The sequence below is a fragment of the Geotrypetes seraphini genome, chromosome 5 (genome assembly GCF_902459505.1).
Source record: "Geotrypetes seraphini chromosome 5, aGeoSer1.1, whole genome shotgun sequence".
Taxonomy (NCBI): Eukaryota; Metazoa; Chordata; class Amphibia; order Gymnophiona; family Dermophiidae; genus Geotrypetes; species Geotrypetes seraphini.
In genome coordinates, this window is record NC_047088.1 from 201,953,388 (window position 1) to 201,980,631 (window position 27,244).

General features: G+C 42.4%; 1 protein-coding gene across 2 annotated transcripts in view; it reads right to left on the reverse strand.

Annotated features, from left to right (window-relative positions):
• Positions 1-13,447: 13,447 nt before the first annotated feature.
• Positions 13,448-27,244, reverse strand: part of GAD1 (glutamate decarboxylase 1) — a 115,414-nt gene continuing 101,617 nt past the window's right edge. For both annotated transcript variants that reach the window (XM_033947105.1, XM_033947106.1), the window contains exons 16-17: positions 16,537-16,626; positions 13,448-14,052 (exon numbers count right to left, since the gene is read on the reverse strand). In XM_033947105.1, the coding sequence (XP_033802996.1) occupies positions 13,879-14,052; positions 16,537-16,626 (264 nt within the window). In that variant the 3' untranslated portion in view covers positions 13,448-13,878. The remainder of the gene's footprint in view (positions 14,053-16,536; positions 16,627-27,244) is intronic.

Below are 27,244 nucleotides of genomic sequence, written 5' to 3' on the forward strand. Positions count from 1 at the left end.
TGAGGGAGTTAAGGTCAAGGAGAAGAGCTAAGGATCTTTTCATCCTTAGCTTATAGAAACAGTTTTTAACCATAGCACTAATTTGAGAACGGTAGGTAAGATTATTATCAATGAGGATACCTAATATTTTTACTGTGGAAGTAGATTCTAGTGGAATTTGATCAATAGAAATTGGAAAAGCTAAGTACTGGCCTTCCTTCCAAGGAAAAAGAACAGTACTAGTTTTTGTAAAACTTAACAATAGCATATTTTAAGTTAGCCAGTCGTGAACTTTAGTTAGTTTATGGTTGATAGAAGTGATATCGTTGGGGTCAGAGGGGTCGATAGTGTGAAGAAGTTGAAGATCATCAGCATAGGCATATACTGTAAATCCAATGAATTGGCAGAGCGTTAGCAGTGGAGCGAGATAAATGTTGAAAAGCAAAGGGGATAGTATGGAGCCCTGAGGAATTCCATGTTCAGTAGGAAATGATCTCTTGTTCTTTGGAGATGTCTTTTACTTTTTTGTTCCTTTCTATCCAAAACATTTCACAACATTTTTTTTAGCTTCAAGCCTACAGCTTCCCTAACAGATCTGGTGCAAAGGAACATAAAAGCATAAGAATAGCCATATTGGGGCAAACCGATGGCTCATCTAGCTCAGTATCTTGCATCCAGCAGCAGCCAATCCAAATCACAGCTTGAGTACCTGGCAGAATCCCAAATACTACCAAGATTCCATGCTACCAATGACAGGGATAGCAGTGGCTTTCCTATTTCTAGCTCAATAGAAGACTATGGACTTTTCCTCCAGGAACTTGTCCAAATCTTTTCACAAACCCTGTTATGTGAACCACTGTAACCACATCCCCTGGCAATGAGTTTCAGAGTTTAACTATTCATTGAGTGAAAAAATATTTCCTCCTATAAGTTTTAAAAGTAATACTATGTAACTTAATTGAGTGTTTCCTAGTCTTAAGTACTTTTTGAAAGAATACACAATTGATTTGTTTACCCATTCTGCATCATTCAGGATTTTGTAGATCATCCTCATATCCCCCCTCAGACATCTCTTTTCCAAGTTGAAGAACCTTAACGGCTTAAGTCTTTTCTCATATGAAAAGAATCCATCCCCTTAATCATTTTGGTTGCCTTTCTTTGAATCTTTTCTAATTCTGCTATATCTTTTTTTGCACACAGTATTCAAGGTGAGATCATAACATGGAGCAATACAGAGGGATTTTAGTATTCTTTTTCTTATTTTCTATCCCTTTCTTAATTCCAAGCATTCTGTTTGCTTTTTTGCTGCAGTAAACAAGATATCCATAATGACACTTGGATCAGTGCTGATTCCATCGCTTTGCCCACCGTCAATGAAAAATTGAAGGTGGACAAAGCAATGGGACCGGACTGGATCCATCCCAGGATATTAAGGGAGCTCAGAGAGGTTCCGGTGGGTCCTTTGGAAATGGGAGTGGTTCCTAGGGATTGGAGAGGAGCGGATGTGGTCCCTATTCACAAAGTGGTCGCAGAGATGAAGCGGGAAACTACAGGCCGATAAGTCTCACTTCGGTTATTGGAAAAATAATGGAAGCATTGCTGAAAGAATGGATAGTGAAATTGCTAGAATCAAATGGGTTACAGGATCCGAGGCAACATGGTTTTACTAAAGTTAAATTGTGCCAAACAAATCTGCTTGAATTTTTTGATTGGGTGTCCGGAGAATTGGATCAAGGGCATATGGTAGATGTAATTTACTTAGATTTCAGCAAAGCCTTTGACACAGTTCCTCACAGAAGGCTCTTGAACAAACTTGATGGGCTGAAGTTAGGACCCAAAGTGGTGAACTGGATTGGAAACTAGTTGACGGACATACGCCAGAGGGTGGTGGTTAATGGAATTCACTCGGAGGAGGGAAAGGTGAGTAGTGGACTCCCTCAGGGATCCGTGCTGGGGCAGATCCTGTTCAATATGTTTGCTGAAGGGTTAGAAGGAAAAGTTTGCCTTTTTTATGGATGATACCATGATTTGTAAGAATAGACACCAAGGAATGAGTGGAAAACATGAAAAAGGATCTGCAAAAATTAGAGGAATGGTCTAATATCTGGCAACTAAAATTCAATGCAAAGAAGTACAGAGTAATGCATATGGGGATTAGAAATCGGAAGGAGAAGTATGTGCTGGGAGGTGAGAGGCTGATATGCAGTATAGGGAGAGGGACCGTGGGGTGATAGTATCTGAAGATCTAAAGGCGAAGAAACAAGACAGTGGCTGTTGCCAGAAGGATGCTAGGCTGTATAGAGAGAGGCGTGACCAATAGAAGAAAGACGGTGTTGATGCCCCTGTACAGGTAGATGGTGAGGCCACACTTAAGAGTATTGTGTTAAATTTTGGAGACTGTATCTGGCAAAGGATATAAAAAGACTTGAAGTGGTCCAGAGGCAGGAATCGAAAATGATAGGAGGTTTGCGCCATAAGACGTATAAGGAGAAACTGGAAGCTCTGAATATGTATATCAGAGTAGGGGTGTCAAACTCAGGTCCGTGGGCCAAATTTGGCCTGCGGGGTAATTAAATTTGGCCTGACATTCCTTCCCTCCCTCCATCCCGGCTTCCCGGTCTCCTCTTCAAAGCAGCCTGCATAGGATCGCCCGTCAGCTGTAGCGTTCTTAGCGGGCTGCTGTTGGCCTCCGCAGCACATTCCCTCTGCGGTTCCATACGTCAGAGGAGGGGCAGGACTGTGGCAGAGGAAACGTGCTGCGGATGCCAACAGCAGCCTGCTAGGAATGCTACAGCCAACCGGCAATCCTATGCAGGCTGCTTTGAAGGTGAGACCAGGAAGCAAACGATAACAGGAAACAGATAAAGATTATATTTGGACCTTTTGGCCGTGACATGCTAATAGTTCTTTACTTACTAACACGGCCAGCAGGTTAGCTGCAGTTCAAATTATACTGCGGCATCCTGTGGGATGTTCCTATACAATGAAATGACATCCGCAGTAACGAGGAAACAGTTGTCCAAATTTTATCTTAGAATCAATACCATCTGTGACTCAGAAGGAGTCATATACAGTATAATTTGCCCATGTAATAAACTATACATTGGGCATACGAAACGTAAAGTTAAAATAAGAATGGGTGAGCATTTATCTAACATTAGAAGAAAACAACTACAGGCTCCCATTGTAGCACACTGGGTTGAAGCAAACCATTCAGTGACGGAATTTAGGTATACTGTCTTAAAACAAGTACATCTGTTTAGAGGTGGAGACATGTCACATAGATTACTCTTGGATGAGTTAAGATATATTTATGAATGGCAAACTCTCAGCCCCGATGGGTTAAATGAAGAGATCGAATGGTTCAAATTGTAATAGGTCAATCTGCCTGCTGAGGGCGGGCTTTAAAGTTTCCCAGTTTTCTTTGCGGTCTTTGTTGTGAACGTCATAGTGACGCTTCATTCGCAGCTGCTATATAACAACCTAATGAAAGTTACAGTTCCGTTTTCAGCTTGTGCTCCCCTCTTTGAACTGCAGCTAAATTGCTGGCCGTGTTAGTAAGTAAAGAACTATTAGATTGATTTAGTTATGCTTTTAGAATATTATTTAGTTTGTTTCATATTGTGAGAGAGGCCAAGCATGTCACGGCCAAAAGGTCCAAATATAATCTTTATCTATTTCCTGTTATCGTTTGTTGTTTTAGTTGCCCCCTTCCTGATGATGCCTTGAGCGAAACTCGAGTTGAAGGGAGGCCAGATTAAAGAATGCGGAGTTACACAAGTCACAGCACTTGGTTTGGATTTATTTAATTTGTCCAGCATTATCGTTAGTGTTCCACCTCCAGCAAGTTTAAACTGCTTTCAGATAAGTATTATTTATTTATTTGATTTATCTTTTCTAAAGTAAGAGTTTGTGATCAAATTGGAGGGCGGCAAAAGGGACTTTGATGTGCTATGATGGTCCCTTGTATACAACCATTGCTGGCATTTTTATGACACTAATTGGTTGGTGACTGAGCACTACATATAACTTTACACTGTTATATTTTCCAGCACGTATGGTGCTAAGTATTACCGTTGTTAAAATATAGAAGAAATAACTTGTGGAGTCATTATTTTTAGCTCTAACCACTATGCCACATTCTCCTCATAAAACTGCTGAAACCGCCTATCTCACTTTACCTTGTTTTTTATAGATTCATAGAGGGCAATTCTATAAAGGGGGCAAGAACTTTTAGGGGGCAAGAACGGTTCTTATAAAATTGCATGGGGGTATACACATGTAAAAAGGTGTGGACTTGCTCTTATGTAATTAGGCATTTCTGAGGAGAGTAGTTTAAGCACAGTAGAGGCAGCGTTTATTTATTGATTGATTGATACTACTTATATACTGCATGATCTAAAATTCTCAGTGGGTAATCTAGTTCTACCACTTACCCTTCTATACAAAAGGTTTGTTTGCATATTAATACCTTTCAAATATTTAAACATCTGTATCATATTACCCTTATCTAGGGTTACCAGAGGTCCGGATTTACTCAGACATGTCCTCTTTTTAGACTTTGTCCGGGTTTTTTAAAAGCTTCCTCTTCAGATCATAGAAACATAGAAGATGACGGCAGATAAGGGCCATAGCCCATCAGGTCTGCCCACTCTACTGACCCACCCCCAAGTCTACTATCCTAGGGATCACACGCCTGGTGACAGGTTCCCTTGGCTTAACCCTCTAAGGGATCCCACATGGGCATCCCATTTGCTCTTAAATTCTTGCACGCTGTTTGCCTCGATCACGAGCTCATTCCAAGGATCAACCACTCTCTCGCGTTGGGAGGGGGCAATGCGGTGACATCAAATGCTATCCACGCATGTGCAGATGACCAACTGACTGACAAGAACAGTCGGGGGGGGGGCATGGCAATGGCATAACGGGGCGGGGCTGGGCAGGTCTATGGGTCTGTATTTTACACACGTAAAATCTGGTAACCCTTCCCCTAGCCCTCCTTTGCCCTTGGACAGTGGTCTCCAACCTTTTTCATGTAAAGGGCCGCAAGAAAGCTCTGAGGGCCTTCAAAAGATTTAAAGCTTCCACATAGCACTAATTTTGTAACTCACCTGCTTGTTCAGATTGGGTATTAAACATTAAAAATTAATAGTAATATTGATTCTACAACACTTCAAGGATTAGATTTTAAAAACTTGCTTTATTTTGGATTGTCAACAGTAGAAAATTCCATAAATGAGATACCTATTACTATTATTATTTCTAGAGCGCTACCAGACATATGCAGCACTGTACAGAGTGATGAAGGAGACAGTCCCTGCTCAAAAGAGCTTACAATCTAAACATAAAGTCAGCTTATATACCGCAGGACCGTGAAGTTCTATGCAGTTAACAAAAGATTATAATAGTGTATATAATTGAATAGATTGGAAATTATGTAACTTAAAAAAATAAAACTAACAGAATAAATTACTAAAGTACGATGTCCGTAAGCATGGAAATTAATTACCCAGATATTTAAGAAACAAGTATGTCTTTAGTTTTTTTCTAAATTTCACATAAGAACTTGAAGACACGAACAAATTTTCCAAATCCTTGCTCCATTTTGCTGCCTGATATGACAAAAGGTGCTGATGATGTTTTTTAAGTTTGCAACCTTTGACGGGCGGAAAGACAAAGTTCAAGTGCGAACTTCTCCTGCATTTCTTATTTGCAAAAGTAAAGAGGTCAATCAAATATTTGGGAGAAAGTCCAAACAGAACTTTGAAACAGAAACAACCAAATTTAAACTTCACATGTGCCTCCACTGGTAACCAGTGCAACTTCCGGTAAAAGATCAATCTAACAGCCGCATTCTGAACCATCCGTAGTCGCTGCATATCTCTCTGAGATATTCCTAGATAAGCAGACAAGACAGATAAATAGAATGCCAGAGTGGGGGAATACAGTTAGGGGGGATGGTTAATCTGCTGGCTAGGGTGGTGAGCAATGGGCGGTGGGTAGTAAGGTTATGGATTGAAGGCTAAGTTATTGTTTGCAGTTACTATATCAAGTGGACAAGATTGAAATTAACGCATTTTCAGGATTTGAAGAGCATTTCAGCCAGCTGTTTGAGGGTTTCAATAGAGGATTTGGGGGGCTAGACTACTGCCTTAGGGTATACATATTCAGATTCTCATCATACGACTTTTGCCGTCAACTTCATACCATTTTTGTTGCTTTTCTCTGTACTACTTCAAGTCTTTTTACATTCACAGTGAGCTAAGGCCTCCAAAACTGAACACAATACTCTTAAGTGGAGCCTTACCAATAACTTGTACATGGGTATCAACACTTTTTCTCCTGCTGGCTCTTTATGCAGTCTTCCTTTAACATACATCAGTAAAAAGCCCCTTAAATTGCAGAATCTTAAATACAGTATACATGAATTTTTCAGCTTACAATTTTTCAGCTTACTAAGTTTGGCTGAAAATAGGTTCCTAATGTAGGTACCTAAATTTTGGACCTCAGATTTATTTGTATATTGAACCTATAGATAAAAGATGAGAAGATCCATGCTTAATGCCAGATTTGTGTATAAGAACAGGATGAATATAAATATGAGATAATATGGACCTGATGCCAGTAGTGGTTCGGATGGGATTTTTGGTTTTAGTTTTTTTTTATTTTTTAAATAATTATTTTATTAATTTTCAAATTACATACCAAGTAATCACTTGTACAGAAAATAAGTTAGTAGGATATGACCTATATCCAATACAAATCATAATCAAACCAAATTAAACAAAGTACAAAGAAAATTATTTCAACTAATTCAACTCAAGTCCTCAAAATATAGATCCAAGATTACATTAAAGCGAGCAAAAAAAAAGAAATAATATAAGAAGATAAATTACAGATAAAACAGGTATGGGCAGTTATATAAATGATGGAGCTGTTGATGTCTCTTTATCCAGTCGAGGCATAGCCAGAAAAGCAGTTAACTGTTGTGGTTAAAAAAAAACATATTTAACTGAACGGTAGCAAATAATACATTTGTAAGGATGTCTCGGGTAAAACGTTGCTCCCAGTGAAGTGACTCCAGGTTTCAACAACAGAAATTCTCTACGTCGCTTTGAGTTTCACTGGAAAGGTCAGGAAACATTTGTATTTTACAACCAAGAAACTCTTTCTGTCTGTTTTTAAAGAAAAGTCTCAATAACCATATTTTATCTATTGCGAAAGCTACAGTCAAAATCATTGTAGAAGGTACAACTGTTTCTCTATCTGATGGTTCTAAAATTTCAGAAACATTCAGTGGTGCCTGATTCGGTGTTTTAGACTGCAGTTGAGCCCCATCTTTGTTTGGCAAGTAATACACTTGAACAAATGGTGGTAAAGTTTCTTCTGAAACTTGCAAAATTTATATCAGATATCTCCTAAGCATTTCCCTAGGAGTAACCGTAGTTAATCTAGGGAAATTAATTAATCTCAAATTATTATTCCGAGAATTATTTTCAAGTGTTTCCAGTTTCTTTCTTAGATTGATATTATCTTTGATTAGGGACTCCTGTACTTGTTTAATCATTGAAATATCTTGGTCAAGCTTTCGAATTGAAGCCTTTGAAACAGTCAAATCCGCGGTCAAATCTTTCAGCTCTCTAGAGTTTTGGATCAATTTTCCCTCAATATATTGGAAATTTGGGACTGATAGTTTTAGTAAAATTTGCAATCAGATCCCATAGTGAGTCTAAAGTCACTTGCGCTGGTTTCTCCCATATTGGAAGACTTTGCTGGGTGTAAAAATGCTCACCGCGTCAGAAGAAAGGTTTTCCTGGTTAAGTTCTGGCTGGAGTCCTTCACCTCCGGCTGCTTGTCCTACCCCGGCTTCTTCTGCAGTTACTCCCTAGTCAGAGAGTACTGCTTCCTCAGTCTCCAGCGATGATCCTGCTGCCTCAGGGGAAAGTACCTCCCCCATCTCCGGGGTTTCCTCTACCCCTGGAGAACTGGTAGACCGGGGTCGCGGAGGTGGAGCTCTCAAGTCGGGACTTAGGGTAGTCTCTACCCTGGAGAGACAAACCCAATCTCGCCCCCTTCAGGTGCTCTCAACGGGCTTGCTCCCAACACAGGCAAAACTGCCTCCTGCAACCGCCGCAACATCTCATTGACTCTGCCGAAGGAGGGCACATCAGAGCGCCGCTAGGCACCAGCCGCACTCCTGCCCCTTCTCTTCGGCATCCCAAAGGTAAATTAGGCCGCAAAGCCGATTAAACAAGAAGAAAAGTTAGTTGATTGGAGCGGTCAGATGCATCGCTCTCAGAGCGTCTGTACTGCGGCCATCTTGGATCGGGTCCGGATTTTTGGTTTTAGCATGAATTTGAGAGTTCAAGAGTAGAGTTCACAGGTACATTACAGACTTATAGGGACTCGCAGCACATGGAATTTACCCAACAGAAAAGTACATTTAACAGCGTTTGCAGCCTCCCTGTGAGATTCAATGAAGAACCGTTTAAGATAAGTGATTGATTTTTTTTCACTTTAACATCTATAATATTTTAGGAGGCAGGAAGGGTGCTATGATGTGAGTTATAACATCATTTATTTCACACTGTTGCCGGTGTAAAATGGTGTTTACTAACCACTATTATCATTATTATTTTTAATAAGTTTGTTTGTAGATTGAATTGGATTCCTTTGTGCATGATTGATATTGATGCAGGAATTCAGGTTAAACTATATAAGCTCTCATTTTTGAGTTTTTTACATTACAGACTTCATCATATCTGCCAATGCAAACATGTCATTATGTTAAAATAACTTTTGGATAGTAAGTGCAGTATGCAGTCAAAATAATCAAATGAGACAATATATAGAGCACTTTTGAATAAACTTTTATTGAAAAATTAAAACTACATTGCATATTATGTTTTATCACTTAAATAATCTTTTAGTCACAGAGTACTGTGACTTTTGTTGCATCAGTTCTTCTTGATTACATTGTTTTGCCCTGAATAGATTGTGGTCGTAACTTTCTTGGTTACTTTCACAGTCCCTGACTTCCTGCAATTTTGCGTCTGTCTGTCCCATTTTCCCCAACAACCATCACTTCCTCTAAAGAGTGAAAGGTTTTACAAGCTGAAATTGGGATGGTTGCTTTCAAAATCAACAACTGAGGCCCTGATTCTATAAAGTCCACCTAAAGTTAGGCACCAATATCATCAGCGCCTATTTTAATAGAGCAACAGGCTTAATCAGTGCTGATATTGACACTAGAGAATGATATGGTGACAGAATTAATCACCTTTCCTGTCCCTGTGGGAAACCATCGCCATGTCAGTCTTTAAGGAGAGAGGGAAGAATCCGAGTACGAATGGGCACAGCCACTGACCCACAAGCCTTGCATTGAAGAATGCTGGTGTAGAAGGACTGAGGTTGAGATAGACACTAAAGAATGACAGTCTCTGGTATCCAGAGCAGATACTGTGATGTCATAATGCCTCATTCCACCAATGCCTAAGAGCCAACCTCATCAGTGATGTCACAATGGGTTTATTATCCCATACTTGGCTCACATAAGAATCAGAGTATGAATGGGCACAGCCTTTGACCCTCGAGCCTTGCACTGAAGAATGCTGGTGTAGAAGGACTGAGGTTGAGATAGACATTAAAGAATGACACGGGATGGTTTCCTGCGGTTATCTGTGGGGATGGGAACGGTGGTGAATTTTGTCACCGTGTCATTCTCTAATTGGCACTCAACATCTCACAATCGGCCTTAATTGGACTTAATTGAAAGTTAGGCACCTAACTTGGAAATCTTGATTCTATAAAAAGTAGGTGCCTAGCCCAAAGTGCCTATACTAAAAGTGGATGTAGTTAGGGGGCAGATCATAGGTATGTTCTTGAGTTAGGCACCTCTTTGTAAATCATATACCTTTAGGTTCTGATATTGGCACCTAAATTTAGGCATAGAAAACCCTGGTATAAACTGGGGATACCTAAATGCTAGGATGCTGAGTGTTGCCTCAGCATGCTTAGGCGATGTCAAGTGTGATCCTCTAAGGAGTGCCTAAGTTTTATAGAATCGGTGCTGATAGCGGCGTCTAACTTTAGGTGGACTTTTTACAATCAGGGCCTTAATGGCTTTGTTAAGATCAGATGATGACTAAGTAATTCAAAATGGAAGGGAAAGACCTAGCTTAAAACCTTTTATTTGAACACTTTTTCGTGCTCAATTTCAGACAATTAAAACTGTTAGCAAGTGCCCGAGTACAGTGGGCAGGTCTTTTCTGGGAAAGCCATAACAGGATTCTCTGGAGCCATCTGCTAACTTTGCCTAGCGTCAATCTAATCTTTTTTTTCTGCTGAACCAGTTAATGAACAACTGATTCTCCTTTGCTTCTCTTTTCATACCACCAATTCATTGCTGTGTGATTGTGAAAACCCATAGCACACACCACTGCTATTTTTAATTGCGTTTCTGGAGAAGAAATTAAGTATATCAAGCAAATGAAGGGGTCTTCAATGAAAGAAGCATCAAAATACGAACTCATAGATTTGAAATAAAGCACTTATACAGTGGGCATCCTTATAAGTGCTTTTAAATATCAACCTTGATATGTTTAGGCTTTTCTAGAGAACACACCCCTGGCACTTAGTAGGATATTAATTGCAAAAAAGTTTGAATTTAGCCCATGGTGAAATCTCCTTTTGCAACCAGCAGCTGTAGTGAATCCAGCTAGAGCTACAGTAAATTAGGGGAGAAGTAAGTGAATCATACCTTAAAACAGACTCAAATGTGCCACAGAATTGACTCTCTGAACTGCTTTAAAATGTAAGAGTTCCCTGTTCTTATCCAGTATTCACAAGAAGAGCACTGATGACACTAGGCACACAGTCAGCCACTAGTAAAAGTGCAGATGCTTGCAAAGTATAGATATTTCATTTTACTCCAGTCTATATACTGTACAATATTAGAATCCTCTTACATAGAATATCATTCTTGATTATTTTGCGGGCACTCTAATATTAATGCAAGTTTCACTAATTTTGGCTGTGTTCTTTGGCTCACAAATACACTAAAATACCTTAAACATTATTTAGAACTTACTTCAATAATTATATAAATAGAATACATTACAAATGGAAGAAAATACAAGACACCTCTTTAACATGGTAAATCTCTGCTTATAAACAAATATTTCATATACCTACAATTTAACAGTTATCTTACTGTAAAACTATTACATTTATTTCCTTTTCACAAAGTCATTTAACAATATACACAATCTACACAAATTAACCTCTAAAAATACAGCAATAATACACCTGTTACAATTACAGTGCTACTATTATGTCCTGATATGACACTAAGGGAATAAATAAATAACCCCCTGGGTAATGCTTTTCGGTCTTTGTTAGGTTTATGAGAAAAGCACCAACTATGAGGATTAATACCATTAAACGGGAGCTTTTCTTTATTAAATCCTAAGAATCTATAATTTTTGTTCCTACTACAGCATGCTGGTCATGTCTTGAACTTCTGTAAGGAAAATTGTGTTCTCTTACAGAGGAAACCATGCTGTAACAACTAAAATTTATTTATGTATATATAAAACACTAGGATCTTAGGGCCTGATAGTCAAAAAAGTGGAGCTTCTAAATGTATGCTCTAAACCCCCCAACCCCCAATTTACAAAGGCGTGGCTGCCGTGCAACAAATGGTCTGACACCCACTGAATCCCTATGGGCGTCGGAGCAACTATTGTGGCCCGCCGCAATAATGGCCTTTGTAAAAAGGGGGGGGTCTAAGTTAGGCTCCTACATTTATGTCCTATTTTCAGCCAGAATTAGGAGCCTAAGGCCCTCTTTGACTAAGGTGCGCTAACCAATTAGCGTACGCTAATCGATTTAGTGTGCGCTAAACACTAACGCCTGCATGTTAGTCTATGGATGCGTTAGCATTTAGCGCACACTAATAGGTTAGCGCACTATAGCAAAAGAGGGGGTACGTTTTCAACTGAAAACTCATCTTAATTTAGGAGCTTAAAAGTTATGCTTATAACTCTAGGACTGAAATTCATTTGCCTAGATTTAGGAGCCTAGTATTGATAGTCAATGCTATGCTCTTTTTTTCCCTTGCCCTAAATTAGAGATCTGCACGGGAATGGGGATCGCGGGAATACCGCGGGTCCCGCGGGGGTCTCGCGGGAATCGCCCCTAACCCATGGGGACCCCCCCTCTGGCCCACGGGACTCCCACAGGGACCCTCTTCTAGCAAACGGGACTCCCACGGGAATGGAAGACTTTGGAAGCAGGGTTCGTCCATATAATATAATGGACATGTCAGCCTTAGTAAAAGAGGGGGTTTATAAGTTAATTACCTGAACAGAAAACAAAAAAAAGAGTTCCACCAAAGAGATTCCACAAGGAAAACAGCAGCGTAAACACAAAAGAAACTGTGGAATTGATGATCCTGTCAGAAGTAATTGCTGCTTTTTATGGGGACGGGCGGGGATGGAGAGGATCCTGACGGGGATGGGTGGGGACGGAGAGGATCCTGGTGGGGATGGGTGGGATTTCTGTCCCAATGCAATTCTCTACTCTAAATCTACCCTCGTTGTCACCTGCTTTTTAGGCTCCTAAATTTAAAGGTTCAGTGAAGTTTTGAGTATAAATTTAGGCATTTACCGTATTTTCACATAGATAACGCGCACCCGTGTAAAACGCGCACACGGGTATAGCGCGCAAAAAACACATATTTATGTACATAAATTTTTATATACCGCGCACACCCGTATACCGCGCATGCTGCCCGACTCTCCTTTCGCCCGCCCCGACTCTCCTCTGGAGACCCTGACTCTGTTTTCGCCCGCCCCGACTCTCCTTTCCTCCTTGAAGTCCTGTCCCTACCCTGAAAGCCTGATGCCCCCTCCCGACGTCCGATTCACCCCCCCCGCAGGACCGCTCGCACCCCCACCCCGAAGGACCGCTAGCACGCACCCGCACCCTGAAGGAGCGCTCGCACCCCCACCCCGAAGGAGCGCTCGCACTCCCACCCCGAAGGACCGCTCGCACCCCCACCCGAAGAACTGCTCGCACCCCCACAGCCTCCCCCCCCTCCCCCATGGAAAAGCTGTCTACCTTGTTTCCGGATGCCAGCGAGCCCAGCTGTTTCCTCTGCCGACGGTCCCGCCCCTTCTCTGAGCCCTGCTGTGCTGTTTTTTCTTCCGGCGGTCCCGCCCTTTCTCTGACATCAGAGAAAGGGTGGGACCGCCTGAAGAGGAAGCAGCGCAGCACAGGGCTCTGAGAAGGGGCAGGACCGCCGGCAGAGGAAGCAGCTGGGCTGGCATCCGGAAACAAGGTAGACAGCTTCTCCATGGGGGAGGGGGGGAGGCTGTGGGGGTGCGAGCGGTTCTTCGGGTGGGGGTGTGAGCGGTCCTTCGGGGTGGGAGTGCGAGCGCTCCTTCCGGGTGATGAATCGGGCGTCGGGGGGGAAACTATGTAAAAACATTTTTGTACAATGCGCTCACGCGTATAACACGCAAGGGTATGCGCGGTTTGTAAAAACCACGTATAACGCGCGCGTTATATGCGAGAAAATACGGTAACTGTAGTAAATTGTCAGAGACCAATTCATGAACATAACTCGCAAAGTTGAATACCAGGCCCTTGGTATTTTATTACATATATTTCCTCTCAACATTACTAAACAGGCTTATCTAAGATTCAGTTGTACTCTTTAACAAAATGACCCTGGTGTATTCTTCAGAATCTCTTTTTTTTTTTCTTTTTTACAGTGCCATAGAAGAATGGAATATTTATAAAGGGAATTCCCGTGAGACTTGTTCTACAGAACTGGGAAAAATAGCTAGTGCTGGAAAACAGTGCATTAAAGAAATAAAGAACTTGCCAAGTTCACTACAAATCAAGTCCCAATCTTTCTATTTCATCAACGAGGAAGTCAATATCAGACTTGGTAGCAGCAGGGTTGGAGATGACCATTCGGAAGAAGTTGACCTTGTCTCCATGAGGCTGATATCCAACCATGGTTGTACCCGATTCCATCATCAACGCTTTGATTTTTGGTGCCACCTTTTGAATGAAATAAAGTACAAAATCTCAGAAAGTGGTTAAAATTTACTGCACTACTATATCAATTATTTTGTTTTGCTGTGTTAAGGTTTGTTGAATACTGGTATCTATGGAGCCAATATTAAAAGGCAATTTACATTCATTGGTGTCCAGCAAATGCATTATTGCCCTATCTGTGAATATTCCAATAATATATGGATGATTCCATTTAAATTTCTAAACAGCTACATATTATCTAGATAGGGAGGGAAAGCCAATACATTATCTGTTTTCACAGTGGGCAATTCAATAACGTGACATCTAAATTTAGGTAGCTAGAGAACCAGAGGTATAGTAAGGGTGGGGGGAGTCTACTGTGGACACCGTCTTCAGCATGTCAGTTTCAGCAGTGTAGTCAAGCTACTGAAACTTTGATGGTTTAGGCGCCTAGTATGAATGGGCACCCCTGAGGAAGGGGTGTTGGTCCTTGAAACCAAGCCTGGTCGAACCCTGGAGATTAGGGGAAAGTTTAACGAGGTTTTTTTCCTCTCCTGATGTTTATTATCAGTGCCTTAAGAATGGGACAATTGATTCTGTTGCTGTTGATTTTTGTCAGCTTGTTTACTTTAACTCTTATGGCTGGAGGTGAGGGGCAGGATTTCCAGTCATTTTGTGAATTAGATTGATAGTAACTGCACTATATAAGCTCATTCACTGTTATTATTCACACACAGTATGTTCCTATGATGATGTGGGGCTAAGTTGTGAGTTTATCTCACCTTGGGAAAAGACTAGCATGTTCAAGTGTAGTACAGAAGTCAAAAAATCACTCAATAGGTGTAATAGTGAAATTAATACTTCTAGAACACACACTTAGAATTCAAAAATATGCTGAGTCACGAAGGCAACAACATGGGGCCGCAGCCCCAAGAGAAAATTGCCTCACTATCCAATCATTGCATATTGTAAATTCCAGTGGAAAACAAAATTCTTTACTGCAAACTAGTATAGAAAAAGTTCTTATACTTTGAACAATCACAAGCAACCACTTAGCTTGATCAAAGGTTCTGACGGGGCCCGTTTCAATCCTGTGTAGTAGCTGTAGTTTTTTTTGAACCACGTGCTGCCTCAAGCTTGTAACCTCACACTGAGGACATACTTCACCATCATTATATTATTATTATTATATTATTCTGGTGTTATTCTGCAGATGGGTTCCTCCTCTTCACCTTTTGGCAAGTGCTGATTAAAGGACGCATTGAAAGAAAAAAGGAGAGGGAAGCTGCAGAAAGGCCTGCTCACAAGGCCTGGCAAAATGATGGATATTTTGACACAGCTGGGGTTTCAGTGCATACACCATCCACCCTACTCACCAGATCTTGCTCCATCTGACTATTTTCTGTTTCGAAACCTTAAAAAAGAGTTTGAAAGGGTGACAATTTTCGAGTGATCGGGAGGTGATTGCAGCGGTGAAGCAGTATTTCAATGACCTGACATCAGAGTATTTTTTAGAAGGATTACAGAAACTTCAGACAGGACGTGTCAAGTGTGTTAAACTTAGGGATGAATATGTGGGATAACGTGTAAGTTTCATGGCTCCACGTCATTCCTTTCTTGATTGGTTTGAGAACTTTTCAGCACTCCATTGTATCTACTTCAAACTGCTAGTCAAGCTGATTCAGATGATGGATACTCAGTTTTACATTATTTAATGTCTTTTATCCCGCCAATACCTTTCAGTTCTAGACGGTTTACAACAAGAAATTAGCCTGGGCATTCCCAGGGAGATTACAAGGTTGATAGCTATAGTATGCGTCGGGATCTGGGAATGGTCGATACGGTTTGGTTAGATCATTTGACAAATTTACTGAATAGTATAGTTTTCAGTTCTTTCCTATATGTTTTGTAGTTGTGCATCGTGGTCAGCAGATTTGAGAGGTAGTGGTCTATTTTTGCTGCTCTGGTTGCTAGTAGACCGTCATTTTTTTTTTTTGCCTTTGCATGCAGATGTTGTGCAGCTACTCATACCTGTTGAACAAGACCTACCTACAATCCTGAATAAACTGACTGCTATTCCACAACAATTTAAGAATGTGCTAAAACCAACAAACTTTGTCTGAACCGAAGTAAAATAGAGCTCCTGTCGGTCCCTAACACAAATGGTCAGATACACATCAAAATTCCTGTTGGAAGCCATTAACTCCCCCTTAAATCACAGGTCAGGGACCTTGTGTATAGCTGGACTCAATACTTAAATTGATACCCCAAATCCAAGGAAACTTTGGGAGTTGCCTCTATCTTGTAACAACTGCACTGTTTCTCACCATGCACTAAGAGGACAAGTCTTGTCACAGCATTTGCTGCTTTAATCATGTATTGTTTGTGTCCAGGCTGTATATGATCTCAAGTGAATTTCTTCAAAAAGGAGATAAATAACTCCTAATAAATAATAAATAAAATATAACAAACCAATAGCATAGATGCATGTAGATTTGAATTCCATACCTTGTGCAGTTTTTCTCTTCTCTCTTCATTATGTGGCATATCCCTGAGACTTGGTGGAATGTACCAGAAACATACATTGGAGTGTTCAGGCTGCAAGAACAAAAGAAAATAATTTCTAAAAAATCTAAACTGCATAGAAATGATATTTTTTGCATTTGGAGAAAGGAAACAACTAAAAAAGTGACATATGAACAAGCAATAATTACATTTAATTAAATTTTCTCATGTTCAGCAAACTCTTGGCTAAAGCTTGATCAGATTAGAATGCTTCCTTATCCTTACCCAAATCAAGGCTGGTGTTTAGGGGGGGCACAGGGAAGCTGTTCTGGGCTGCCCAACTCTAGAGTGTATCATAGCGGAGGAGGAGATGGTGGACCACAGAAGCCCCTGGAATTGTTTTAAGATTGACATAGAATAGGGGGAGGGGGAAAGAAATGGGAAAATGCTGAACTAGGGCTTGGGGAGAGGGAACTGCAGGAAAAAATGATGGCCTGTGAACAGAGGGAAGGGAGGGGGAGAGATTGTAGACAGTGGGATGGAGGGAGGGACGGGAGTAGAAAAGAGGTTAAGACCTGGGGTGGTGATGAGGAAGGAAGGGAGAGAGATGTGTATAATTGGATGGAGGAAGGGAAGAGAGACAGAGTGTTGTTGGATCCCGGAGATCAGGGGAGGGAGATAGATACTGGACAACAGAAGGCAAGGAGGGAGGGATGCATGTTAGGCCCAGGAAGGGAGAGAAGGATGTTGGATCTGTAGGAGGAAGGGAGGGCATTAAAGGAAGAAGGAAAAATTGCTGGATCATGGGGGAAGGGAAGAACAGATGAGAGGGAGGAGAAGAGAGTGAAAGAAAAGTTCAACTTTGGGGTGGTGAGGAAGAAGAAAAGGAGAGATAGATGGTGGACAATGGGATGGAGGAAGAGAAGAGAGAGATTTTGAACTCTGGGGTAGAGGGGAGAAATATACTGAACAACAAGAGGCAGAGAAGGAAGGAGGGAGGAATGTTGAATCCAGGGGCAGGAAGGAGCAAGGGAGGGAAAAGAAGAGGAGAAAGAGATTGCTGGTTCTTAGGGGAAGAACAGGAAAAAAGAGGGAGAGATGGTGGACCATTGGGTGGCATCAGGGATGAGAGATGGGCCAGGAAGAAGCTGGGGGATGAAGAGAAAGAGACAGGAAGATAGGCTGCAAGTGTGGGGTAGGGAAAAAGAGATGCTGGGCTATAAGAGGGAGGGGAGATAATGGAAATATTAGAAACTTGTGGGAGAGACCAAGGGGTGGGGGCTGAGAGTAGCAGTGAGATGAGTCAGGAGGGAATACGTGGAGGGGCATAATAAAAAAAAAAAGTCTAAGTCCCCTTTTGGCCTAGGTCCTAAACGATGAAAGTAGAAGCAGGGAAAATATCCATTCTCAAAATAAAGTCCAAAAGGAGGTTTTTCTTGATAATGGCTTGCCTCTACGTTCAGCTGTTTAAACGCACAGACCACCATTACGTCTACACTAACAACATATAATCAACCAAAAAAAGCCTAAGTCCCAAACGCCCAAAACTAGGCCTTTTAGGTGAAGGAGGAACCAGTCCTTCACCTAAAAGCTGGATTTTGTAACCAATGTCTGTCAAAAACAACACCGGTTAGAGAATCCACCCCCCCAGCAACGATCGGGCAGGAGGGAGCTTAACCCCTCCTGCCCCAATGAAGCCCTGCAATTGGCTCAGGCAAGAAGGAGCTCAACCCCTCCTGCCCCGATGCAGCTCCGCGATCGGCTCAGGCAGGAGGGAGCCCAATCCCTTCTGCCCCCATGCAGCCCTGCACCCATCTGATATGGGCAGAAGGGAGCCCAACCCCTCCTGCCCCAATGCAGCCCCGCGATCGGCTGGGGCAGGAGGGAGCTCTATCCCTCCTGCCCGGCAACCCCCCCCCCCCCGACTTTACTTGGGCAGGAGGGAGCCCACCCCCTCCTGCCCGGTGACCCCCCCCGACTCGACATGGGCAGGAGGGAGCCCAACCCCTCCTGCCCTGGCAAACCCCTACCCCCACTAAGATACGGACAGGAGGGATCTCAGGCCCCCCTGAACATCTCCCAGCCACCGACCCGTGAGACCCCCCTGCCGACCCCGTGACACCCCCCTTTACCTTAAAAAAGTTGGATGGATGGACGGGTCCCAAGCCCGTCCATCTGGCAGGCCCGCCATCCTCGGAATGGTGGGTCTTAGGGCCTGATTGGCCCAGGCGCCTCAAGCCCCACCCATAAGAAGGGCCTTAGGCACAGGCCAATTCCTGTGGGCGGGGTCTTAGGCATATGGGCTGGGTTGGGCTGGACTAGAGATCAGAGCAATTTTCTACTCCTCTGCTCCAGATTCACTCCCTTTCTCTTCTAAGCTGCCTGAGAGGGAAGGTCTGGAGCATAACACCGTAGGTCTAGGGATACTTTTTCAACATCAGTCTTTAATAAATATACTGATAGGAAAACATTATTGGATTTTATCGGTCATCATCTCTGAGTTTTGCTATGTAAATTTACCATATAGTCGATCTGTGCCTCTCTGAAGGTTGTACTTTCCAACATCAGAGAATTAAAGAAACAAATGGAACTCGGCTTCCACTTCATTCAGCACGTATTCCCTTAAAAGAGCATTGCTCTTTTTTTTTTTTAATCTTTATTCATTTTTAAAACTTTCAACAAGTGTAAGATAAGATACAATCATTTTATACTCTAACATCACTTAATATATCATCAAATTCAAACTCACATCAAATATACCCAATAATTATTCTTAAGCATAATAAATCAGAAAATATTCCCTCCCCCTCCCCACCCTGGACGTGTATGAACAGAGGGAAAAAAGTAATATTCATTCTGTACAATATTTTGTTAATGGCTCTCAAACATCCCTAAATTTCTTAAAATATCCCTGCTGTTCCATTTTAAAGATCTGACATAACGAATTTCAACAAAAATTATAAATCAAGAGCTTTTATTACAATATCAGGTCAAATAGGAGTCTAATGATATGACAAGTGTGCTGCATGATTCACAACTGTCTCATGAAATCTGCAAACTTATCAGGCAGCACCAACATGTGGTACCTCTTCATTAATTTATTAGTGAGAATGTTAAGAGTTGCCTTCACACAGAGTTAGACAATCCATAACATGATCATGTCCTTAGTTCTCCTTCCGCAGTGAATGTTATCTGCAAATGACAAAAATATGCTGACAGATCATTATAAATATAGGCAATGTTCTCTTTCTGAAGTTACTTTACAGTTTAATGAATTTATTGATTCCATCACAAAGAAGTCTTTTACACGAAAACATTCCACAAATTGTGTATCGGCATATGTCATTTATGTTCTGACTTGCCCTTCCTGTGGGCAAAACTAAAAAAAATTTCCATAAATGACTGACAGAACAGCAGGGATGCCCTACAAATAGACATCTAGATATTCTTTGAGTACCATTCTATCTGATGTGCAGGTCAGAGCAGTGAAACATTGCCAACAGAATAATCATGTTTTTGAAGACCTGAAATGTTTATAATAATAATAATAAATGTATTCTTTTATATCGCCATTACCCAAGAGTTCTAGGCGGTTTACACCATAAGAAACTGAACAATCAGCGAAGTACATATGTATCATAAGATAAAACCAGGATTAAAAATTAGTAAAATAATTACAATGTTAAAAAGACCTAATTATGTGATAAATGTGTCAAACAAAGCAGACTTTACTAATTTTCGAAAACAACAGTAAGGCATGGTTTGATGAAGATATTCACCGAGCATTGTAGTTTTGCCATTGACTAAATTTCCCCTGATTGTTGATATGAGTTCAGCAATGATGGATTTTCCATTTAAAATCTGTGGTGCACTCCATATTAAATCCATGTAAATGGAATTTGTTTCTTTAACTGACATTTTTAATAACCTGAGAGATTTGTTTGACCTAGGAGCCCTTTTACGAAGCTGTGTTAAGCGTGAAAAATGGGCTAACGCAGGACATGTTAAAACATTCTACATTAGTTTTGTCATCTGCATATGCTAGCCATATGGTATTTATGTTTTTGTATTTTGGGGGGGGGACGGGACAGGATATGTCAAGAGTGCGGATGCACAAATCAGCATGCTAACCAGTAATAACTGGTTAGTGGATACATAACCCATGAGCCTTCAGTACCTTCTATATAGGAGGTGGTAAGTGATCCTGTGTTTATTTCTCTGAATGGCCGCATGCTAATGCTAGTATAAAAAGCACCCAACTTGATGGGCTCCTTTTATCAAGCTGCGGTAGGGGTTTAACGCGCGGAATACCGCACGTTAAACCGCCTACCGCGTTAGCCGCTAACGCCTCCATTGACGAGGTGTTAGTTTTTTGGCTTGCCGCGGGGGTTAGTGCATGATGAAATGTCCGACGCTAGTGCATCTTGATAAACCCCGCTAGTGCACCTTGCTAAAAGGAGCCCTTGGTGCATCTCTTCAGAAGTATGCAGCACCTTCATATCTCAAACAACAGCTATGCATACACCACATTCAAAATATAACTTATAGTGATTTTGGACCGTCAGAGGTATACATGGTATAGCACAATGCATGAACGCCACTTCTTCATCAGTCCATAATTTTAGCTGTGAATTCTTAATTAGAAATCTTTCATTTTAAGAAATTTCCAGCACTTATTTTTAAAGCCGTATCGAGGGGGGGAGGGGGTAATTCACAACGAATGCAAATCACAACTCTGTCCACAGGCCCCTTCCTACCTCTGCTCCTGAACACAACTACGTGTGAACCAAAAGGCCTTTACACATCAAAAATCCTTTAGAGAATTATCTCCTATATGTGTGCATAAATACCAAATTTCTATCTAATTGCTAGTCCTTAAATATGCCCCTCAAAGAACTGCCCAATATATAAAAGTTTTATAGTTTATGTAGACCTCATTAGTGCAGCCCAGGAACTAACTTATCGCTGGCTATATAGGCATTCACTTCTTCATTGGTCTCTAGAATATTTTATTAATTTATTTCCCAATCATGAAACCCTCTCATGTTTGCTTTCATATATATAAATTTCCTCTATAAAACTTTTATATATTGGACAGTTCTTTGAGTGGTTTATTTATATATATATATATATATATATATATATATATATATATACACACACCGTATTTTCACTCATATACCGCGCACCCGTGTAAAACGCGCACACGGGTATAGCGCGCGGGGAACACAAATTTATGTAAAGAAATTTTTATATACCGCAAACACCCGTATACCGCGCATGCCGCCCCGACTCGCCTTTCGCCTGCCCCGATTCTCCTCTGGCCACCCCGACTCTCCTTTCGCCCGCCCCGACTCTCCTCTCCCCCTTGAAGTCCTGTCCCCACCCTGAAAGCCTGATGCCCCCCCGACGTCCGATTCACCCCCCCCCCCGCAGGACCGCTCGCACCCCCACCCCGAAGGACCGCTCGCACCCCCACAGCCTCCCCACCCACCCCCATCATGGAGAAGCTCCTACCGTTGTCCTGCTGCTTCCTCTGCCGGCGGTCCCGGCCCTTCTGTGAGCCCTGCGTCTGCTGCTTCCTCTTCCGGCGGTCCCGGCCCTTCTGTGAGCCCTGCGCTGCTTCCTCTTCCGGCGGTCCTGCCCGGGACCGCTGGAAGAGGAAGCAGCGCAGGGCTCACAGAAGGGCCGGGACCGCCGGAAGAGGAAGCAGCAGACGCAGGGCTCACAGAAGGGCCGGGACCGCCGGAAGAGGAAGCAGCAGACGCAGGGATCACAGAAGGGCCGGGACCGCCGGCAGAGGAAGCAGCAGGACAACGGTAGGAGCTTCTCCATGATGGGGGGGGGAGGCTGTGGGGGTGCGAGCGGTCCTTTGGGGTGCGAGTGCGAGCGGTCCTTCGGGGTGGGGGTGCGAGCGGTCCTGCGGGGTGAATCGGACATCAGGGGGGGGAACTATGTAAAAAAAAAGTTGTAAAACGTGCTCACGCGTATAACGCGCATGGTTATGCACGGTTTGTAAAATCATGTATAACGCGCGCGTTATATGCGTGAAAATACGGGGGGGGGGTGTATATATATATATATCGCATTCCTTAAATAAACAGACTCTCTGTTAACCAGAACTGAAGCAACCAGCAAAAAAAAAAAATCAAAGAAATACTGTAATACTTTAATTAAAAATGAAAAAAAAAAAAAAATCAATTGAGTACACCCACGCTTTGCCTACCACATGTCCAGTAGTTTGTCTCGAACAGTTTATGGTATGGCATAGTATGGGGTATAGTATTAGGCCTATTTTTAATAGTGACTCTCAAGCAATCGCAAACTACATTTATCTGGCATCTATAAATCCCCATGGGTGCCGGTTAACTGAGAGTCCTCTGTATGTGCATATCTTGCACAGTGTGTATTTTAAAGGCAGGTGTATACATGGGTGGAGCATTTACGCCACCTTTATGGAAGGTAAGTTTATCCACACCTATACTCGATTACACTAGTGTTCTATAAAGAAGAGCAGGCATCTGTCTTCCTTTATTGAAAAGGTGCCATTTCCAGGCGCCTCAATCCAGATGCACTGTTCTGGAATTGCCCCCTATATTTCTACAGAAGTTAGATAAAGAAGGCATGGGGGGGGTCTTATAAAACAGAAACCTTACTTAATGTATGTATTACTCTACTTCGGTCTGAGAGGAAATTTCTCTTTCAGGTCAGCCTGAACTTGGAAGGCTTGAATTTCATGGGTTATCCCAGAAGTGAGAAAAGGAATTATCCATGGACAATGCAGTACAGGGGCTTTCGCCATCATATGGCTCCCTTCTTCCCATGTGACTGTTTAATATAGAGCAGCGATGGCGAACCTATGGCACGCGTGCCAGCTGTGGCACGCGAAGGCCTTGCAGCTGGCACGCGGGAAGGTCCGCAATAGAGAGCTGCACGGGTCACGGGGATCCCGTGGGGATGCCCCCTAGGGTCGCGGGGATCCCGTGGGGACACCTCCGAGGGTTGCGGGGTTCCTGCGGGGCTGGATGTACTAAGTCGCCAGGCTTTTCTCACTACCTGCTCTGCTTGCAGCACAGAGCCGAACTGACGTCGGAGGGAGGGAGGGCTGACGTCGGGAAGACTTCCGTTCGGCTCTGACGCTGACAGGACATGGGGAAGACGGGGGGGGGGGAGAAGGACGCTGAAAGCACATGGGGAAGACAAAGGGGTGGAGAAGGACGCTGAAAGGACATGGGGAAGATGGGGGGGTGGAGAAGGACGCTGAAAGGCCATGGGGAAGACGGGGGGGTGGAGAAGGATGCTGAAAGGCCATGGGAAAGACAGAGGGGGGAGAAGGAGGCTGACAGGACATGGGGAAGATGGGGGGGGAGAAGGACGCTGAAAGAAAATGGGGAAGAGAGAGTGGGGAGAAGACGCTGGCAGGGAAGAAGACAGAGATGCCAGACTATGGGGGGAGCGGAGGGAAGAAGATGGGTGCCAGACCAATTTGGAAGGGGGGAGAAAGGGAGAGGCACAGTAACAGAGCAAATGGAAGACGCAGAAGGAAGAGAGACAGTGGATGGAAGGAACTGAATGAGAACATGAGGAAAGCAGAAACCAGGCAACAAAGGTAGGAAAAGAATTCTATTTCTTTTTTCTTTTTTTTTTTTTGCTTCAGGATAAAGTAGTATATTAGTTGTGTTGATAAAAATTTATAAACAAAAGAGGCTCTGGTAGAAACCCGTTTACAAAGTGTGTATTCTTCCCAATTAATATTTCCAAATTAATAAAGTCTTTTTGCTTATTTGTAAATGGGTTTCTACCAGAGCCTTTAATTCAGTAGCATAATTAAATGAAATAACTATTTCTGAAGTTTATAGGGACGGGCAGGGACGGAGGGGATTCCTCACGGGGACGGGTGGGGACGGAGGGATTCCTCACGGGGACGGGTGGGATTCCTCACGGGGACGGATGGGGACGGGTGAGACTTTGGCGGGGACGGGTGGGATTTCTGTCCCCGCACAACTCTCTAGTCCGCAATTAAGATATGCAGCGAAGCGGGAGGCGAGTGTGCCGGTGTCTGCTTTGCAGCTCACCTGGCAAAAGGGCCGGACTGGCCATTGGGAGGACCGGGCATTGTCCCGGTGGGCTGCGGCCCATCCTCCTGTGCTGGCTGCAGTCCTGTGAGTGGATGTTTAGCCTGCCTGTCTTCCCCTTAGTATCCTATGAGCCAGGCAGTGTGTGAGGGGGAAGTGGGGGGAGGAAGAGAAGCTTCACACTGAGTCTGTCACAGGAACTCAGTGAGGCTGTAGTGTGACTCCACATGTGACATCTGTAATCAGGAACAGTTCCTAGTGCTCCCATGCTAGAGAGGTGAGGATATGGGGGGATGTTAATGTGTCTAATAATGCACTCCTCTGTAAAAACCTCTGTATCTTCCATGGGGGACATGCTAAATTCAAGGAAATAAAAAAGCTGCTTATGATGATTGCATAGAGAAGTTCAGTAAGCTGAGAGGAGGGCTGGGCTCTCTGTGAACAACCAACACACTAATCCTCTGCGCTGTACCTTATGGAAAACTCAATATAGCAAAAAACAGTAAAGTGTATATTTGGCCCTTCACAGTGCTTTTGTAAACATCATAATAAAATAACAAAGGCTCCAATAATGAAAAATAAAAGTCCTTTTCCCATACACTCAGGTTGCACAAGTCCGGTTTTCACCCGGACAGTATATTTTTTGACCAAAACGGATGTCTACAATTAGTAAAATTCCCCAATCACATATTTTTTTATGGGGACGGATTTGTATACAGCACTTCATTAGATTTTTTTTATTATACAAATTTTATCTTTTTGTAGACTTGAAGTCTTGAACAAAGAAAATGAGTACAGCAAAAAAAGCAAAAACAGATAGTGGAAGACCATTCCAAGAGGCCTGGACAGAGACATATGGAGTGATTGAACGCAGTGGGAAAGCATTGTGTATTATGTGTAATGAAAGTGTTGTGTCTCGCACATCAAGTGTCAAACGTCACTTTGAGACCAACCATAACAGTGTTGCTGAACTTGGTTTAGCTCAAAGAAAAGAGTTCCTTGTAGGAAAATTAAAGAAATATCACTCCCAGTCTCTTAGTTTTAGCAACTATCTTTCAAAAACTAATCATCTTACAGTTGCCAGCTTTCAAATTTCACTGTGCATGGCAAAACATGGTAAGCCTCTCTCTGGTGGAGATTTTATCAAAAAGGCAATTTTGGCTGGGAGTAATTCACTCTTCCATGATTTCCAAAACAAGGATAAAATTGTGCAGCGCATCTCTGAGATGCCGCTAAGCAGAAATACTGCAAAAGATAGGGTTCTGCGAATGGTTGCTGATGTTAGTCAACAGCTTACTTGCGACTTACAAAAAACACCCTTCTACTCCATGTGCTTGGATGAAAGTACAGATATTACTAAGCATGCAAGACTAGCGCTCATTTTGCGTTATGCTACTGGTGACATCATGAGAGAAGAGCTAGTAAAACTGCTGTCTTTGCCTGGAAGAACACAAGGGATAGATATCCACAATGCTGTGATGGAGGCTTTTTCATCACTAGACATAAGTCCAGAAAAAGTGGTTTCAGTTACTAGCGATGGAGCACCCAGCATGGTGGGGACAACATCAGGATTCATTCATTTCTTTGCTAAGGAAGCAAAACATCCACTGATTCAATTTCACTGCATAATACATCAAGAGGCTCTCTGCGCCAAAGAAAGCAGCAAAAAACTTGACGATGTCCTCAAAGATGTAACAAAAATGGTGAACTTCATCATGGCGCGTGCTCTTAATTTTCGACAATTTCAAGCCCTTCTTGATGAGGTTCAGGCACAATATAACACTTTACTGATGTACAATAATGTCCGGTGGCTGAGGAGAGGACGAGTGTTAGAGAGATTTGTGGCCTGCTTGGAAGAAGTTAGGCTATTTATGAACGAAAAGGGGGAAGACTATCCTCAACTCACCAACATGGCCTGGCTTACCAACCTCATGTTCTTTACTAACCACTTTAATGTACTAAACAAAAAATTACAAGGCATGGGAAAAACAGCAGAAAGCATGTTTAGTGACATCAAAGCTTTTGAGAGAAAATTGCATGTTTTTGAAAAAGACCTTGAGAGTGGACAGCTAAAATATTTTCCCAACCTAAAAATACATTTGGATAATTCTACAACATTTGTGGACAGTCATAAAAACACCAGGAAATCCACAAAGCATATTCCACCATTGTAGCCGAAGCAAAGGAGAATTTTAGTAAAATATTTTCTCAGTTCCGTAAGATGGAGACAACCCTTTCATTTATAACTTCCCCAGAAAAGTCCACATTTGAAGATCTTGATCTTTCCTGCTTACAGTGGTTGGATATTCAAAATTTGGAAATGGAGCTACTGGAATTTCAAGAAAGCTCTATCTGGAAAAGTAAATTCAATGACCTGTGTGCGGCTCTTGAACATATTGAGTGTGAAAGGGTGACAAATGAAATCACTGCTAGCAGTTCTGAAAATGAAATCCTAAAAGCGTGGAATTCTCTGCCAGACAATTTTAAGTCCATGAAAGCACTTGGGATTGCTCTTCTTACTTTGTTTGGGTCATCCTATGCTTGTGAGCAGCTGTTTTCGGCTTTGAATCATATAAAATCTGATGCTAGAAACAGATTAACGGATGACATGAGTGCTGCATGTGTTGCTCTGAAAT